The 20,150-nt window shown below is 40.1% G+C and overlaps 2 protein-coding genes across 3 annotated transcripts in view; both read right to left on the bottom strand.

Moving 5' to 3' along the window:
• Nucleotides 1-6,175, bottom strand: part of POC1B (POC1 centriolar protein B) — a 44,713-nt gene extending 38,538 nt beyond the window's left edge. For both annotated transcript variants that reach the window (XM_088165042.1, XM_014888991.2), the window contains exon 1: nt 6,084-6,175. In XM_088165042.1, coding sequence (XP_088021168.1) covers nt 6,084-6,087 — 4 coding nt within the window. In that variant the 5' untranslated portion in view covers nt 6,088-6,175. The remainder of the gene's footprint in view (nt 1-6,083) is intronic.
• Nucleotides 3,702-5,703, bottom strand: GALNT4 (polypeptide N-acetylgalactosaminyltransferase 4). The gene has a single exon (XM_014888969.2). The coding sequence runs from the start codon at nt 5,593-5,595 to the stop codon at nt 3,844-3,846; it is 1,752 nt and encodes a 583-aa protein (XP_014744455.1). The 5' UTR covers nt 5,596-5,703; the 3' UTR covers nt 3,702-3,843.
• Nucleotides 6,176-20,150: the final 13,975 nt, after the last annotated feature.

Below are 20,150 nucleotides of genomic sequence, written 5' to 3' on the forward strand. Positions count from 1 at the left end.
CAAGGTAAATGAGACACAAGCAGTGAAGTTCTCCTTTCTGTGGGACATCCATGACCATCTTCCTTATTTTCCCTCTGCACTCCCTGCTGTCTATGCAATGCTTAAATATTGGATTGGAAACAAAAAAAAAAGCACAGAAGGTCCAGAAGAAATTTTTTAGGATGTGCTATAGCACAAATAGGCCTGTCGTTCCTCAGAGAATACAGGACATAACCAGAACCATGTTTAGAGGTGGAAGACAATTTGTCCTTACTATGATCAACTGCAAAATATAACTAAAATGAAGAAAGCTAAAAATTCGGGCTGACTCCAACATACAACTTACTCCAGTTTATAACCTGAGTGCTTTTTTTCATTAAACACCAATGCTGCTATACACACCCATGTATAGCAGATACATCACTGGATAATTTCCTTTTCTGATGATGAGTCATGACAGAACTGAACACCAAAAAATAAAGACTTGGCCTTATGCAAAGACCAAGCTGAGAGCTCTACAGCAAAGTGGTGTGCAGATATTATTTTCATTTCCCACAATAACCAAGTGCTGACTAACAAAGTTGTGCATAGATCAAAAGAGAAATACTCAGGCTTTAACAGCTCAATGTACATCTCTCAAAATACTGAAGTACCTCCAATAAAATTAACCACTCAGTGCAAGAATTATAGGGCAGACAGAAGTGAGTGCATACAATGGTGTGTGAATATTCAAAGCCTACCACTGCCAACGAACCCCAACACTTTACAGGAATGCTGCAGCTCTCAATGACATGGTACAACATCACAATACAAACACATTTTGCAATGAATTGCAGTATTTCCTACTTGGAGAAAAATAATTCAATTGAATCTCTGTCAAAAAAAAACCAATCTGGAGTTCTAAGTACAGTAAATAAAATAGGAAAAATTTTTACTAACTCCCATAAGTTCAAGTTATTGGCAGTTCTTTTTGCATTCTATATGCATGTACACAAGAGGAAAAGAACCGAGAAGAGTTCGCACACTAGCTAACGTTTAATTTTATGGATTTTATTTTTTCAAAAGAAATCCCAAAGCCCTCCACATTTATTCAGTGTTAAGTTTACATTCAATTTCTTTTAAGTCACTTAGAATCAGTAGTTTAAAATATTTACAAGCATTCACCAAATCTTCAAAGTCTGACAGAATAGAAAACCATTCAGAGTTTCAGATTTTCCAGAAATCTGTTCATACTGAAAAATAATTGGATAGGAGTATTGAAATGGTAAGGTGTTATTTGTTTTTTTCCTTCTTTCTTTCTTTCTCTCTCTTTTTCTAGTCCTCCTCCTTTTACTTCAATGTTTTTTATTCCCATTGGGAAGATTTTTTTTTTTTTTTTTTTTTTTTAGGGCCAGGTCATTTAATTTGGGTTTTTTGTGTTCTTCTCAGTTTGTTTCTAAATAACTCCAAAAATTGAAAGGGAAGAGGAAGGATTCAGATACATAGAGAGAGTAACTTTTCAAACTCAGAGGCAGATTCAATTATAATTATTGCTTAAATAGATAAGGAACACTTTGAATGTCAGGTTTAACTTGAAGGTAATTCTCTATACAAAAAGCAGTTATTGCCAAGTGCTAAAAAAATTAACTGTATAAAATTTGCATAGTCTATATTCACACCATTTAATTACTTTCATCTGAAGAAACATGCATTGCACATACTATTTATGATTTGTCACATAGGAGAACCTAGGCCTTTTTCCTGTCATTTCTATTGAATTTAACAGTCTACAGCAAACTTTTCACAAAAGCACATACTTTATATAATTTATTGTCCCAGTACAGTCCCTTTTAAAATTTGATAAATGGTTCATAACTTGCAGGTCTACAAAAGAATTCCTGCTGCAAAGTGGAATGCAAATTTTCAGGAATGTTTCCCTTATGTAGTAAAAAGTTCCCTTTTTTTTAACAAACAAAAATCCCAACAACAACAAAAAAAAACAACTCAGGGGAAAAAAAGGAAGATAAAAAGGGAAAAAAAAATCAAATTCCAAATAACTGCCTAAAAATAAATTAAAGTCTTAAAAGAATCCATGCCACACAGTGGCAAGCATTTTTATGCTTCAATGCTGCATTCCCAGCTCCAAATTTTCTTCTGTTCACCTTCTACCTTAACCTGCTTCCAGCCAAACCTCTCAAAGCTTTCAAGTCACTAAGATTCAAGAATATGTTCTAACTTACTCTTCCTTTATTTTTGGCAAAACTTCAACTACACTAAGTCTCACTTGTCCCTTTTTAACCCTTCTACCTACTAACACTACCACATTCCTCAAGTATCCAGATTCCTAGTGCTCACTAATTTTAGTTTCTACCTACCAGTCCCATGTAAAGACTCACTACACTATGGCTACTAAAGAACATTTATCACTTCAGTGAAAATAACCAAACAGCTGGAATGCCCAACACATTAAGAAAAATGTTCAACTTAAATCTTATGAAACTAAAATACAGATACTAACACAAGACTTCTTTTCAAGTACACAATATATCTATCACATCTACCATCTATAAGCATAATCAAAACAGATTAGTGACATGATTCAAGAATCAGTATTCTTCAAAAAACTCAACACAACTGAAAAAAAATTAGACAAGTAATTCCGTGAACTTCCTTACCAACAAATCTTAGTTTCCTGCAAGCTGTTCCTTGTCTTTTCAATTACCCTCATGTAAGAGGCTTCAGCTTCCCAGCCTTACCCAAGGTCTCCAGTGGTATTGTTTTGACTAGAAAGAGGCACCTTATGCCGTATTATTTCAAAACTCTTCCTAGGGCTGACCCATGCCAGCTGTTGCCAAAACACAAAAAATATAACAGTCCAAATGTTCCTCTATGTTACCTTCCTCTACCTTGCTGACAGACCAAATGAAAAAAAAAACAACAAAAAACAAACAACAAAAAACTCAAACATGGTCTAAATTACATAACTTTTGTGTCCCTAGGATGTGGGGCTGAACATGGAAAAGCTTACACAGAGGCAATGTATATATTAAATATATAGCTAATAAACAGCAGTAGCTAAGGCAATTTTGTGGTTTCTTTCCTCCTCCGTTACCTTTAAACAAAATTCTCACTTGTAGACATCCCTATTTCTTCCATTTTTGATATCACCAGCATGTCTTTGGTTCCACTGCTACTACACTCTCCTCTAAATGCATGAGAGCTCCTGACTAAGCCCCACGGGGTAAAATTTTTACAATTGGTACAAGACTGCAAAGCAGTGCCAAAGCCCTTCTAATAAATAAACTTCCTGTCCTTCTATATAATATAGTACCCTTAACAGCATGTACCTTACCAGAAAAATGCAGACTGTTACAAGGCTTAGATTCGACTTTCCACATCAATATCCATTCAGTAACATGCTACTGTAGCATTACTAGCGGTGTTAAGATACATATTTTATAATGTATCTGCAACATAGGTCAGCGAATACCACTGCAAGAACCTTAACTTTTACTCTGTAAGTAAATTTTTTTTTGTTTATATGTAGCATTATCTTGCAGGATTTATTGCATAATTTTAAGATGAAAAAAATCCCTCCTCAGTCCACTCAGAAGCCTTTGTTTTACCATAATCAAGACTGAGCAAAGTAATAATGGATCCAAATTTTACAAAAATAAAAGGCATTAGATCCTCTAATCCATGTTTTAGAAACCAAACAGCACTATTTACTTTTGCTTTCCATACAGTTCATCACAGTAAACAGTTTCTACACCACTATAACACAACTGAAAACATTCCAAGGTATTCAATCAAACATTGCTATCTGCTCACACATGTAAAAGGCTTGGAGATGAGAGTCCATTTGACTTAGACAACCAGCAGTGATTATTTCTCAAATTTCCAAATTTGATTCTTATCTCCAGCATTACAAGTTCTCATTTGCACATCAGCATGCCCCTCAGTCGTACGATAAGCAGTAATGCACTTCCCTGAATGAGGATGATAAATAGTCCCATCTTCTTTGAAGTGCCAGATAATAATTTCTGGGATAGGAGATCCATCTTTTGGGCAGCTCCTCATACCTATGAAGTCTTCGCGCTCAGGGACTTCAGCGCATAACTCAGTTACAGAGTTAAATCTAATCTCCTGATTTGATGTATACTCAAAAAATTGGTTGCCTCCCTGACCATGACAACCAAAGAGAGAAAGGTGAGAGCCGGTAGGATTATGTTCCTGTAAGACATAGTCAAGGCACTCCGAAGGTATTCCTGTGCTGCGGATAGCACCATGCCAGCCAGGACGATCTTCTGGTACGTGCAACTCAGCAAATATGTTTTTTAAATACCAGTGAAAACTCTTGCATTTCAAACGCTCTCTAAGAATCTTTCTTTCAGAAATGTCTCCATAGTTTTCCTTCCTTGCTGAAGGATTTCTGTTATAAAAGTGATCTTTGAACTCATCCATCCACACCTCAGCAGCACGTGCCGTGTTCTGAAGGAAATTTGGTCTAGCATAGGGTGCACGCTTTGGAAACACATGGCCCACATGGGAGCATGGGTGAATTTCCAACATGCCTCCACACTGCCAAACCCTAAATGATAATTCTAAGTTCTCCCCTCCCCAAACATCCATTCCTGTATCATAGGTTCCCAGGTACTCAAAATACTTTTTGCTGACAGCAAACAAGCCACCAGCCATAGTTGGGGATCTGATTGGGTCGGTTTCAGATTTGCGCCTGAGACGTTCGTGATTAGGCACCGAGTGCCACTGGAACGTCAGCCGCCAGTCAAACCCCCCAATCATGGGCTCTGCCGTTTGCATGTAATATTCAAATGTTTTCCAGTCAATGGTGTCAATGACAGGACAAACAATAACAGTCTCATTCTCAGCAATCCTCTCGAGCAGTGGTTCCAGCCAGCCGGAAACACATTCACAGTGACAATCCAGGAATGTGAGAACATCACCAGTAGCAAAGGTAGCGCCAATCAAGCGTGCACGAACCAATCCTTCTCGTTTGTTGGTTCTTATCAAGCGAACTCTTTTCAGACTGCTTATGTATTTTTCGAGTTCAGCCTTCAAATACACTTTATCACTCAGATCATCCACCAGTATAATTTCTTTCAGAAGCACTGAAGGTGATGTTTCAAGCACACTATGTATCGTCCGCAGTAGCGTTGACCAGGCTTCATTGTAGAAAGCAATTATAACAGATGTCGTGGGCAGTCTTCTGTAGTTGTAAGATTTAGATTTACAACCACTCAGTCGGTTATCTTCAATGTGCCGGTGGAGAGAAATTTTATCACTTAAATAAATATTTATTGCATACTTCTCAATCAGCTCTTCTTCCTGCTTCTTTTCCTCAGGACTCAGCTGTGGGCGAAAGGGCTTACCCCATTCTCCTGGAGCATAAGGATCGGGTGGGGGTTTGTCATAAACTGGACGAGCCAAATCGACAGCTGCTTCTGCTCTGTCAGAAAAGCGCCTCTCCCATTTCCCTTTAGTGATGCTCTTGCCGGCGAGGGAGGCACCGAAGGAAGAAACCGATAGCTCGACCACAAAGTAAGCGATCATTAAGAAGCCGAGAAACACGCAGCTTTTGCGGACCCACGTCCATCTTCTCGCCAGACGGATCCTCATCTTAGGTAGTTAAAAGCAACTCCTTAGCAGAGAGGTGTCCGTGAACTCCTGCCGGCTCTCCCCGCGCCCAGGGGCGGAGGGGGCTGCAGGCACTCCCAGCCTCGGGCTCGGGCCGCCGGCAGAGTTTGCAGCCAGCCCTCCGTGGTGGGCCCGGCAGATTCCAGGGAGACCGCGGGGGAGCGGGGCGGCAGCGGAGGCACGGAGCAGCCCCCTGCCCCTCCGGCCGCGGCGCTCCCCTCACTTACTTCCTCCTCCTCCTCCTCTCTCTCCGCGGGACAAACCCCTCCTCCCGCCTTGTGGTTTGCTCAAAAAGTTGTCGCTTAAGGAAGGGGCAGAGACTCCTCAGCCCGCCCGAAGGCGCGGGAACCCGCCCCGCCTCCGCGCCCGGACCTGCACCCGGAACAGCCCGGCGGCTGCGGGGAGGGAAGAGGGAGGAGGGAGCGGGCTGCCCCGCCCGGAAAGCAAACGGCGCCCGGCCCCGCACTCACCCATCCCCGCCGCGTTCGCGTTGAAGGCGACGCCCGTCACCGCCGCCGTGTGGCCGTGGAAAGGCCGGATCAGGATGGGGTCCTCCTGGGGAGAGGGTGCGCACCGTCAGGCTGCGGGCGGGGGCGGCCGCGCTCGCCCTGCCCTCCCCCGCCCCTCAGGGGCCGCTAACGCCCCGCGCGCGGCGGGGGAGCCGCCGGTCCCGGCGTCCGGAGCGTTTCCACCAGCGGGGGCGGCGGCCGGGCAGCCCTCGGCGCCGGACGATACCCGCCGGCCGCGGCTCGCCTGCCCGCCATCCTGATTGCCGCGGCCGCCGGCGGGGGCCGTGGCCGAGCCCTTACCAGCGGGGAGGCCATGGGCGGAGCGGCCCGTGCGAGCCCCGCGCTCCAGGCGCGGCCGGCCGAGCCCCGGATTCATGCGCCGCGCCAAGAGCGCCGCTCGCCGTCCGCCCATGCGCGGCCGCGCTGCGCGGGGCGGAGCCGCACCGCGGGCACTTAAAGCCGCAGCCACACCGGCCTGGCGCGGCTGGAGCGCCGGGGTTTTCCAGTCGGGATGGGGAAATTAAACTCGCCGAGTTTGTTCGGGACAGGGCGGCTCAGGGGTTGTGGAGGGCTGAGCTCTCAGTAGCGGGCATGGTTCGGTGGAGCCGCAGATATAGATGGGATGCTCAGTTAGTGAAAGAGTCTGGGCCATGTTGCCTCGGTTTTGTGACTTACAAATTCCTGCAGGGCAGCTGTGTTTAAAGTCTTAGGCTGATGTTATATTATGCTACTTTAGGTAGTTTGAATTCCTGTCTTTTTCTTCAGCTGTTTCTTTTTTTGGTCAGACTTTCGAGATTTCTAAGTTGGCACTCGCATCTGTTTCATACAGAGTGGTCTTTTAATAGACCTTTAATGCTCAAAAAACCTATACCTACCTTAAAAGTTAAGAAAACTCCAACGCTGCAACGTTGGAGTTAGTAGTGCTGTGAATGTTTATGCAGCTTCATGGAAAGCTGGGTGAGGGAACCAAGCTCTCTGGAAAAGTACTGCTCCCATAGTTATGCTGATAAAAACAGGGTTGACAGCAGTTAGCAAAAAGGGCTGTGATGTCAAAGCTGTCATTCGATATGCGAGTGTTCCTGAAGAAATAACTCATACTGCAACTACCCTTGCTTTCTTTTTTAAATCCAGTCTGTTTTTTACTGGTTGTTCTGACATTAAACTTTTACATCTACAGAATCAGGTCAGTAATTAGGCCAACATATAAGAATTGTCACTTATAGGACAGTTCCAATAAATTATGTTTAACCATGAAATGCACATTTAAAATAATAACTTTGGACGTGGTGAAAAAAGTAGGATTGTCACAAGTATATAAGGCCGTTTCCATGAAAATCTACCAGCACTCCTCACATTGAGGTTATGTAGGCTGATAATTTGCCATTTTTTGGTTCACAATATGAAACCCTTTTAAGAATATAAGTGGTGGAATAAACACATTTACTTGGACCTAGCAAAAGCTACAGATTTTTTGCCGTTATTTGGTTTTGGTTTGGCTTATTGATGGAATTTTGTTTTGATGGTTTGGTTTGGTTTTTTTCTTTCTACACAGCTCACCCTCCCGTCCTTTTCTTTTAGTCCCTGTGATTTAGATCGAAGAGTAAAATGTGGCATTTTAAAAAGTTGGTAATGATAAAGCTCAAATGTTCTGTGCTCTAAACCACTGCAGGAACAGTAAGTTAACTAGTTAAACTACATTTGACCTATTAACAATTATTAAAGTCTTCCCGCCCTTCTCAACTTTTTTTCCAACTGTCTTCTTTCTGCCGGGTTTTTTTTCAGCTGTGAATGATGTCTCATCAGGGATACTACATTTAGATTCTGTCCCTCTGGGCTAGTACCAAACTTCATGTGATCTTAATTTATTCTGTCTCTTCTCATCTCCTGAATGAAAGAACCATCTCTACTGCTTTAATTGTGTGCTGCGTATTTTCAGTATTTCTTGTACCTTGTTTTTTTTTGGGTTTGGATCTGTTCTGGGAGCTCTTAAAGCCCAGTGGTCAAAAACATATTACCTTTTTTAGAAACTGAGCTGAATGACAATTCCCAGTCGTACTGAATCCTTTTCCCTTCTTTAGAGCTGCTATGCTTCCAGCATCTCAGTAGATTTTGCTAATTTTGGTATGCTAGCAATAAACTGGAGTCTCTACCTGCCCACAAAATTCCTGGACTATAAATTGCCAGGTGATAGGCATAAAGCAAAGCAAGGGCTGTGATTTTGGGGAGGAGGAGCATGGCTTCCCTCTTTCTACAGATTGATAGATGAGTGTTTCTCAAATTGTGGGGCTTACAAAGTTAGTCTGTTTCTTGCTGTATCTCCTCACTCCTAAGAGTGCTTTGAGGACTCTCAAATGCTCTTAGTAAGCAAAGTATTCCTTTACTGCAGCCATGTAATTAGCTATAGCGATGTAGTTTTAAAGCTGGCAGGTAATAGTTTTTATGTTGATTATGTTCCCTCATTAGTATATATAGATTTTATTTTTAGAATTATTTTAAGATTCTTTTAACTCCTAGTAATACAATTATGAGTTGGCATTGTCTTTTTAAGGTTGTGATATGGAAGAGCAACTTACTGTAATAAGTTGTTGTGCACTGTGATGACAATGATAAATGGTGCCTCAGAAAATATGTTCCAAGCATCATGTGTCAGCAGGCTGCTGTTTCAGCAGCTATGGAGACTTTTTTTTTTTTTTTTTCAGGCACTGTGTTAAGGTAGTATATGTCCAAACAAAAATTATATCTAGAGAAGAACACTTTAAGATGGTAATTCCAGGCTTGTGCTGACATGGTCACTGCAGGAAAAGAATTAGTAAAAGGATGTGTAGAATTCAAGGACATATGGACAAATATGATAACTTCAGTGCATGTATGCTGCAATGCACACATTTATTACACCAATTTCAAATGATTTCATAATAATAACTGATGTAAAGCAATATATGAGCACAAGGGGCAAATATACTAGCAATATAGTAGCCCACCAAAAATTCTTTCATGTCTAAAATGAGGTATTTTAACTTAGTGTTAATCCTACTTTAAAATAAAACTAAGAACTCCAGCTGTAGCTATGTAGGATCCTATTAGGAGCAGCTGTGTTAGCAACAGAGCTGTCCAGGCTGCTGAGAGGCCTCAGGAGGTCACACTCTGTCACTAGAGGGGAGTGTGAGATCTGCTTTGCCACTGTGGTGTTGGATATTCACCAGCCTACATGCAGGAAGAGAATGTAGTCCAAGGGCACAAAGATTTAATTGCAGGCTGTCTTGCTGTTTTGGAACTAGTATACCTTATGGTCTTTCTAACCTCTGATCCTACATTTTTCTCCTCCATCAAAATGGTTATGAAAATAAATATTAAACCTATAAAATAACTTGTGGAGTAGTGTTGGTTTTTTTGCTTCTGTTGAAATTTTCTTATCAAAATCTCATTAAAGTCTGTTTGCCAACAGCAGCAGGAGACTGGAAGAGAAAAGAATATCAAGTAGGTACATAACAATTTGAAATACAAGGATGATTTGGAATACGTATGTGTGTATTAGTCTAAGAAACATCCTGGGGTTCTGAAGGAATTGGCAGGCGTAATGGCTGAGCCACGTCTCCATCATGTTTGAAAAGTGATGATAATCAGGCTGTGACTACCATTCAGTGACTGACTACCTGTAACTGTCCCAGGCACTGGAGGGAAGGGATTATCACACCCAGACCCTGGAACTGCTGGCCAGTCAGCCTCACCTTTGTGCCTGACAAGATCATGGAGCAGGTGCTGCTGTAAGTTATGTCAAAGCACATGAGAGGTGATTGCATGAAGGTGATTAGAGACAGCTGGCACAGCTTTCCCAAGAGCAAATCATGCCCAACTAATCTATGGCTGCCTATGATGGAGTGACTGCATCAGGGGAACAACAGAAAGGTAAGTGAGGCCACTTAACTTCTGTAAAGCCTCTAATACTGTCCCTTCCAATGCTTTTGCTTCCAAATTGATGGGGATTTGATGGATAGACTATTAGATGGCAAGGAATTGTATGGCTGCAACCAGTGCTGAGTAGTATTCCCCCCAGGGGTCTCTTTTGGGGCCTATAGTATTTAATATCTTTACTAATGGCATAGATTGAGTGCACCTTCAGGAAGTTTGTGGGTGACACCAAGCTGAGTGATTCAATCGGATATAGGGTAAGGGATGCCATCCAAAGGACCTTGACAGGCCTGAGGACTTGGTATGTACAAGCATAATGAAGTTTAAAATTGTCCTGCACCTGGCTTGAGGCAATGCCCAGTATCAATCAATTCAGTCTGAGGGATGAATGGATTGAAAGCAGTGGAGAAGGTACTGGCATTACCCATGGATAAGAAGCTGGACATCACTCCCAGCAGTGTGCACTCCCAGCCCAGAAGTGTACCCTGGGCTGCTTCAAAAGTCAGGTGGCCACTGAATCGAGCAGGGTGACTCTCCCCATCTGCTCTCCTTGCATGAGACCCCTCCTGGAGTGCTGTGTCCAACTCTAGGGCACCCAACATAAGGAGAACATGGATCTGTTGGAGCAGGTCCAGAAGAGGGCCACAAAAATAATGAGTGGTCTATTCATGCTAATAGATGATTGAGATTTTTCCTTTTTCAGTGTAGGGATTGTATGTGAAAAGAAGGATAAATAAGAGAACTTATCTCTTATTACTGATGCCTGAAGGGAAACACGTGTGAAAGAAAACTGCATAATTCAAGACCAGCACTTTAAAACATAACCATCTGGATTAGAAACTGAGAGTGACAGTTACTCTGCCAAAGAACCTAGAGTCATTAGAATTTGTATAAAATTGGGTGTGTTATACAAAGGTCCTTTTTTGTTTGTTCCTTTTAATTAGATGCTTCTGTGTAAAAGATATATATCTTTCTAATGACTATGGAGATTAAATCCCTAATGTTTCTCCCTTAGTACCCAAACAGCACAATAAAAACATTGACAGAGTAATATGCAGCATGCTTTGAGCTCCATGTAAGTCTCTTAGTGTTACCTGAAATGTCAGACTATAACTCTTGGCCTCTATATTATTTGAATCTCAGAAAGTTTGCAGTGACTGATTGTTTTTTAGATAATTAAACAGGTTTTACTATTACATTTTCTGGGATAATTCTATTATGGGGTTTTATACCAGTAGCATCACTATGTGGATGAATACTCATATGCAATTCCAAATTTAAAGACCATCTTCCTTTTTATTCCTAATGTTTTAATGGATGATCAATACCAGGAAAGTTTCCTGTGTTGCAAGTAACATGGGTATGTTGGTAAATATATTTTAATTTCGATGCACTTACATCCAGCTTTTCTAAAAATAAGTAAAGCAGGTTTTTTTCTAAATATATATGTAGTATAGTGTCTCTTTGCCATACAATACCTGTCATGTTGCAAAATTCAATGTATTGGAATCAAGCTAATTTAGCAAATTGTTTAATAATGTGCATTTAAAAATCAAGAACTATTCCTGTGTCTGAGTTTGCAAGAGCTAGAACAATTTTGGAAGAATGTAGTACACCATAGCAAAAATTAGTACAAATTTATTAATGCTTAAGAAGGTGCTATATAGAATGATTTAGGGCATCTTCATTTAGTACATCTTATAATAGGATCATTCATCTGCTATAATGTGGATGCTAACTGCAAAGGTGAATCAATAAAAACTGGTGAATTTTATGGAGATGCCTACTTTGGTAAAGTGTCTCTTTAGGTATGTATTACAAGGCGAACATTTCACCTAAAGGAGAATGATCTAGGGGATAGAATAAACCAGAGCAAGGAATCTAGAATAAGAAATCTAACTAGAAAAATGAACTCTTGGTATCAGAACCCACGTAAATTTTCAGGATAAAATGTAACTGGCCAAGTGGAACCATGTTATGCATGTTTATAGGTAATTGAAGCAAGTAACCTATTAGAAGAAAAACAAAAAAACTCTTATAACTCTGAATTTTATTGATACGTAATTTTCAGGGGTAGGTATTCCCTGGAAGCACACTAGTAATTTCTTGGAGCACTGAAATAAGAATTGTGAGCTAGACATTAATCCTGCTTCTGATTTTTCTCAAATCCTCCATAAAATTAGTTTCTTTAGAATGCACATTTTCAACAGCAATCTTCCAATAGCAGTAAAGCTAAAATAAGTGTTTGAAACCAATGTCTGCAACTGCCAGGTACAAAGTAAGACAAATTATAACAATTGTAATTACAAAAACAAGTGAGGAAAAGTAATATGCCACAATTATTGAAGAATAAGGAACCTAATGGTGCTTGAACAGCTGCAGCTACAACATCCTTGATGTTAATTTCTTCTGCTAATTGCTTTCTGAAGGGTGAGGTCTGACCCCCCAGAGACTGCAGGTGCTTAGCATAGGGCTGTGCCAAACATTTGCTTGGCAATGTCATAGTGCAGGTCTCCCAGCTCCACGCCACCCATGCATCTTCTAAAATGATCCTTGACTCTGTATCTCATGACTGGTCCAGAAATTACTTGTGAGCTGATTTAGGAGTCTCACTGCTCTCTCCTCTGCTGCTGCTTTGTGGCATCTATCTAAGGACCGAGCCACCAGTTTATTTTACTAGGGCTGAACCAGACTTTTATTAGTATGTTTAAAAGAACTAGGAGACACTGCTTCTCTTAGCTTAGCTGCAGTGGGACAGGAGTCAGGCAGCTGTGGCAGCTGCTTCATTTCAGGATAGATGCCGAGAAGATATGAGAGACAGCATTGCAAATTACACCTGTATTTATCATTATTATACCAAAGTAGAGCAGGGACTTGTGTCTGGACAAGGAAAGCCTGCGTGTGTACTCTTTTTATTTTTTTTTTCTGTTGCAACCCTGGCTTCTTGGACAGGAAGAACTTTCCAGCATGACAGTTGGCAAACCCACAACATGATGAACTGCCACAGATGCTTCCTACTGCTACCACATAGATTTTCTCTTGAATATTACTTGTGTGTCTGAAGCACAGAGAAAAATGGAGTGGTAGTAGTTTCAGACTCTCTTGCTTTATTATTAAATACATTGTTCTGCTTGTGTGCCTGTATCAAGTACAAAAGCTGCTGCCATAGGTGAGATAGCTAGACACTTGTCTGATTCCAGAATGAGTGGTGATGTTACATCTTATCAAATCATGCTTATAAAATGGTAAAAATCCAATCAACAGGCCCTATTCCACTGGTAATGCATGCACACATAGTGGGTCATTTTGGGGGTAGAAAGTCCAAACTGCAAATACCTTATCCATTCTACGCATTATTTTTTAAAACTCCCTTTCCTCTCTTGCAGGAAGGCTGTATCCATACATAGTTGTATGTGTGTCAGCTTGTGTCAACCCCTTCTTGCAGTGGCTTTAATATTATGAAATTTTATGCTGATCTGAGCATAATGGCAGGTTCTATTTCAGAGGATAGCTCCTGAAAGGCTGAACAAGCCATGTACCATAGTGTGGAATGAAGCAGAAAGAGGCATCTGCTTAGTATCACAAAATGAAGCCAGGAAGAATTTTTTGCTCCCCATTTTCTCATTCAAACAAGTTTTCAAAAACCCCCTCAGGCTTCCAGTAGCATTCTGTTGTATCACAGAATGTTACCTGTTTTTATCATCTTACACATTACTAATTGCAAGGCTGCAGTGTAGGGACACACTATATACAGAATCTCCATCACAATCCAGTTGCAATTGTTTTACAGTGGCAGTTAGCAATACAGGTACAGTGGAGACTGGTCCTAGCTGCAGAACCATGTAGCAGATGAGATGTGCAGCAAATTGCTGCAATTCTCTAAGTTACAAGGAATACCTGGGTGCCACAACTTTTGCAGGTGCAGTAGCAGGAATTGCCAAGGGAGTGTGGTCTGGTGGCTTCTGCCCATTCAGAACAAATCCAGGTAGTTTTCCATCACTATGCTGTAAAGCTGCAACCTAACAAGTGTTTTCACACCATACAATCTTTGTAATGGAGACAAAATGCTAAATTCAGGCTAAAATGATCAGAAGGAAGTCTGTTGGAGATGAGAGCTCTAACTTACTCTGTGCGCTCTTTTTATATTTTTTTCCCTAATTCTTACTTAGAAATTGTTTGCTGGCTACTTTCACTCTAGTTTAAGAGAGTTCATATTTAACTAGGTTTATATTTTGAAGCACATAGCCTGTCATTAGTATAAGCAGCTTATTTTTGCATCCATAAAATAGATACTGTTTTTTTAATTTCCCAGCTGTCGCCAGACAGGGGTCTTACATGACTGCTACAAGAGCTGCCTTCAAGATCACTCCTGCTGCAAGGAAGTTTTCCTGCCTTAGTGTTCAATAGAATCGTGGAACTTTGTCTTCACCAAAAATATATGAACACTTGCAGATAAGCACATTTTACTGTGACACACCACTTAATTATGTTATGCATGTTTAATTTTTGTATTTTAAATAAGAACTACTTTTTTATTATCTTTTAATAAATGAAAAGATTAAGTTTCTTACATCAGTGTTCTAGTTTTGTTACGCTCCCTCACACCTATCATCACTTATGTGAAATCCTAGTGATCCATAGCAGTTGTCAAATTTTGGTATTCAGATCTACAGCACAGATCCTCTTTGGTTCTTCTCCCAACCAAAACAAGAAGGAAAGGTGACTGAAATACTCCAGCATAACTAGAGGGCATAGTTTGTAGTGCTCCTGACATTAGTACCTCAAGCTAGATAAATCTGCTTTAAAACACAAGCTTTTCAACTTGTATATTCATGTTTTTTGTTCTTCTTACTCCTATCCTGTTACCCTGCTTTTCTTCCCCAGAAGTTTTCAAAAACCTTCTCCTTGCTCATGTGTTTCTTTCTACTCTCCCCTTTCAATTCCTACTTCTTCATCTACAGTGCCTGGGTTGTTATTCCTTGAGCTCTAGACTGTGCAGCACGAGTCACAGGGGGAGCATGTCTTTGCTGGAGTTTTTTTGTGCAGAGAACACCCCACACCACCAGCCTGCAGCAGCAGTTTACCCAGAAATCGTTCTGGTGTGGTTGACCACACTGTCACAGAAGCTGTTGAAATGGCACAAGGGAGGGAACACTGCAGGAAGAGAGGAGTAGTAACCTGGGCCAGCACCACATATCTGTGAAAGGCTCCGTTCCAACCCAATCACATCCCTGCAGTGAGGTGGAACAGTTTGATTATAAAAGCTACAGTTTTGCTGTAAAGCCAACAAGGCTGACTGTATAGATACTTGTAAGTTGAACTTGTCTATGCTCCCTGTTGGCATAGCAAAAGAGATCCCCAACACCAGGAGATCCTCCTTGACAGGTGTCAAAGCTTGTTCAAAAGCTTGGCAGACCCACAGGCATGAACCGAAAATTAACAAATTTCCTTCTTAGAAATGGCTACACCCTTTCATTTCATAACACAAAAGCAAAGCGCTTGAGCTGAATAATTTTATTAAGGTGCTTAGCACCTAAATAGATTTTTCCATGAAGTTTCCACTAAGGCTGATTTCTGAGTTACAGCACAATCATCAAGACTTACAAGACTAAAACAAGGCAAGAAAGCCACAGGAGCACTTGTGTTTTATTTGGCAAAATCCCAAATGTAGTCAGTTTGGAAATAGCTATCTCTGACTGAACTGAAGGACTTGGATTGATTTCAAGTGTGATGTTTCAAATTGGGTATATGATAGCATGCATGAGTGTGTCCCAGTATTTCAGTCTTTTTGACAATGATTGTCAGAGATGAAGCATGACCTTGAAAAACAAACACTGAGGGATCTGTTGATTGTGCTGATTGCCTTTGGGGACAGTAATGAAGAAAAAACAATGGAAAATCATCTCAAGTGGTATTTTATCAGCTTGCTCTCCTCATCCAGTGATCAAAAAGCCCGTATCACTTCTTCATTCAAATATGTAAAATGCTGATTGTGTTGATTGGTATCAAGATGACATTTGATCTTTAGTTGATATTCAGACTTGGACTGTTTATGGCACTTTTGATAAAGACTGAAGTCAGTGAGATTTAAAGATATAATAACTGTATTCAAGTACTGACATGCCTACAGAATTGGCTGAGCATCCCAAGTTTAAAAATGGCCACTCAATACTTTTAACCTCCTGTTAGCTTTTATTGAATTATGAAGACTTTTGAAATGAAACATGCTTCAATATATTGACTCTACAGATGAAAATTCTAAAGATTTCTGCACCTTTAAGATAGAGAGCCATTACACAGCATATTGGAAGTTAGTGTTGTAGGCACTTCCCCATATCTTCTAAACATACTTGTTTTGAATGTGTTTTAGTTTCAAAAGGAATGTGTTATTTCTAACAAAAAAAACATGTTTCTGTTTTGCAGAAACTCAACTATTTTTTCAATAGTTAGAATGTCAAATTTTGGGTAGAATCATCTCATTACTATAACGTTTGATCAGCCAAGCAGCTAGTTTTACTATGCAGGTTATGCATGGACTCTTTGAAACTTTTTCCTATTACAACATTTTTAAGATCAGAATGGCAGTTTCGCAATGCCTTCCTACATTAGCATTGAAGTTTTACAGGCAATTATGTGTGAACCAATAAAAGAGAATCCAGCTCTGATATGACACTAAGTTCTTTAAGTGTAGCAAAATATTTCTGCAACTCAAGGCAGAAGAAGGGAGCATTTGTATGCAAGATCAGAACTGATATGGCATTTCATTTAATTTCACCAATACTTTGCTCAATTAGATAAAAGCCTGTAACACCACCACGCTATGAACTAAGGTAAGGAGAAAAGTCAGCTTTTCAATTCCATGTAAATTATAATCTTCTATGGCTAAAAACATACCTTTCAGTGCTCTTTGTCTTGATCCATTAGAATAATATAAATTTCATTGACTTTATATGCCTGCAAGAGAACTTTTTAATAGAAGCTGATCTTAAACACTTGAAACCAGAAAAAAAGAGAGAGAAACTTTGAGAAAAAGGATCATGTTCTTTCAGGAGAGTCCTAAGTAGAGAGCAGGGTAATGAAACCACATAAATTTTCAAATAAGCTGGAGTTTAATTTTCCTTAGAATCAGCTACAATTTTTTTCTTTCAACACCTGAAAGAGGCTAATAACAGAATGAGAAATCCTCTCCTTGAGGAGAAGCTCATTTCCACAGGTTTGCAGCTTTCTAGAAATCATGTTAGAGTCTGTGGGCTTTCCTATGAACTACAGACAGCCAGTCATCATTCAAAAAGGTTTACTAGGGCAGAAGTGATCCAAGCTCTGCTATCACAGTAGGCATTAGAGCAGACAAATGTCAGCAAGCCTTTTGGTCAGGACAGTTTAGGGAAAGAGAAAAAAAATAGTAGCTTTCTTGCTTTGCCTCAGGTTTGATCGTTCCAGTGACTGATGTCTTTATTGAATTCCATCTATGTATAGGAATAATATCCATGAGGATAATGAAGAAACCCAATGGAATTACACCTACTGCTCAAGAATTTCAAGATCAGAGAATGACTGAGGTTGGGAAGGGCCTCTGCAGGTTATCTACTCCAAAGCCCTGCTAAAAGCAGCATCAGCTACAGCAGATTGCTCAGGGCTGTGTCTAGCTGACTTCTGAATGTCTCCAAGGATGAAGACTCCCTATAACCTCTTTGTGTGTTTTCTTGTGTTCAGGCAGTTTCATATGCTGTCACTTTTGACTGGCTGGGAAAATCAGAAACTAATTTCTTATAATGGCATCAATTTAGCTATGTTCAGCTAAGACATGATGGGCTTTATAGAATCTTTATGGGCCAAGTAACCAGCCAAGCCGTTCTGGTGATATTTGGCCTGATAATTCTTTTGTAATTCTTTAGTAAAAACTTTGCAATAAACTCATCCTGTTGAATTTTGTTGTTTTTCTGATTTGGAAAAAAAGCTACCTGTCTCTCTTTAATTCTTTATTTTTCCAAAGCCAGTTCTTTCCACATATCCTGTTGAAAGAGCTCTCCTATGAGTTGCTCTGGGTTGCAGTACCAAAGGATGCTACCATATAAAAAGTACTCCCAAAATTTACTGAGAGTGGGTGAGATCTTGAAGAAGAAAGCAGAAGAGAAGATCAAAAGGCAAGATAGAAATCCACAACTGCACATCTTACCCCATCTGTCCTTCACTGATTCCTTACAATCATCCTTGACAGACTGGAAGGAGGAAGACAGGAAGGACATACCAAGTCATAATTCATGTCTATATACTGCTAGATTTATTAGAACAGAGCCTAGTTGATTTGGCAAAAGAAGCTAAGAATGAATTATTTTTTGGGAATATTAAAATATGACAAAAAGTACCTTTTCCAGAATTTTCTTTTTCTTTAAAAACACTTGTTTATTAGAATGATTTTTGAATTATAGTCCTCAATGAATTAAATTGTTGTACTGATCAGAACATGGCCAATATATGGCAAGTGAATAGAGAAATCTTCCCATCTCTAAAGCAGTGTTGTCCAAAACAAAATCCTGGTTTACACCAAAATATCACTTCAAAGAATTTCCTATTTCATGCATTCTGTGCCTGATTCATGTATCCTTTGACAGGTTCTATTGCATGGATCTGAACTTTGCAAATTGTTCATTTTGCAGATTCTCTCCTAAAATACATAGCACAAAACACTATGCAGTAGCTGCCAGCACAGTATTCAAAATAAGCTATGTATTTCCCCACAAACATCTGCCAAATACAGGCTTACCTTCAGGAGATCTTTCAACAACCTTTGGTCATAACTGAAGAGGCTTTGTACTTAACAGCCATCAGAGCAACCAACTTGTGGAAAACTGAGAAAGTCAAGTTAAATCCCGTATTTGTAAAACTGAAATTGTCAAAGATAACAAATATGTCTTCTAGGGTTTATTTGTCGAGTGGCTTTGTGTTTTTTATTGTATTTTAAGTCAAAAGCTTTGGGAGGCTTTTCACACAAAGTATTTGAACTGTACACCTTGATTCTCTATACAAGAGACTGAAAGCTTTAAACCAGGAAAAGCCAGTATTCATTCTGTGCCTGAGCAGTTGCCATAGACTGAATGCAAGACTGTGCCTTTGCCAAGAAGGAAGAAAGTTTTCTGTATGATCATACTTACATTCTTTCAGCATGATTCAGCTTCATGCCCTGCAAGAGAGGCAGCCTAGGAAAGCAGATGAAGATGTTCAGAATAGTTAGATGCTACTACGTTTGCAAGGGCTCAAAGGGATCCAGAATGCATACTCCTATTTTGGTGAGCAACTGCTGTTTCAGTCATTACACTAGAATGTGAAATGATGTTCCAGTATTCCAGAATGTACATTTCCACCAAAAGCTGTTAATTCCCCAAAATACTCCTGTTAGTTATTTTTTCAAGTTTAAATTCCCACCGTCTTCTATTTGGGGCAAGTCAAGGAACTTTTTTCAAACTTATGATTGTAAAGATTTTGTAGAAAACTCATGTAGGTGTATATAACAGCAAAGTTAGCCAATGAGCTACCTTTTACATGCTGTCTTTTTTCAGCTGTCTAAGCCCATCCCATTATTTTCTTAACAAACCCTCATTTTAGAGCACAAAGGACAAGTAGTACCTGTAGGAGGCTTCTGTTTTACACACTAAATCATATCTCCTTAATGGATGCTGCAACCTCTCGAGGAAGGTGGTTAGGTATTTCTGTATACAGTTCAGGGGGAAAGATTGGCAGGAACAGCTATAAGGCTTTTTATTCTGGCCCTGAATTTCTCATGACATGGTCCTGAATAAGCAGGACTACTCATTCTGGAGATAAATTGGAGCTGGACCCTTCATGCTGGCCAGGCTCATCCAACAAAGTTAAGGTACTTCAGTGAGGGCTTGAAATCTGTAAGATCACAAGAAATGCACTGCTGGGCGAGAGGGTGCAGGTGGAAAAAAACAACAGCTCTTTAAATTCAAGTATTTGCGTTAGAAAAGTAGTACAGACATTAAGATAATCTATTTTAATTTATGTAACGTTTACTATATTCTGGATTGTTCTAGAGGTCTGCAGAGGCTAGAACTACTTGCAGTAGAAATTGAACTTATCAGGCCTTTGGAATCACTTTCC

The sequence above is a fragment of the Sturnus vulgaris genome, chromosome 5 (genome assembly GCF_052056855.1).
Source record: "Sturnus vulgaris isolate bStuVul1 chromosome 5, bStuVul1.hap1, whole genome shotgun sequence".
In the NCBI taxonomy this organism is placed as follows: Eukaryota; Metazoa; Chordata; class Aves; order Passeriformes; family Sturnidae; genus Sturnus; species Sturnus vulgaris.

Bases quoted from the DNA above. Each gene is read 5' to 3' on its own strand.
- GALNT4 (XM_014888969.2), bottom strand. From the start codon at position 5,595: ATGAGGATCCGTCTGGCGAGAAGATGGACGTGGGTCCGCAAAAGCTGC.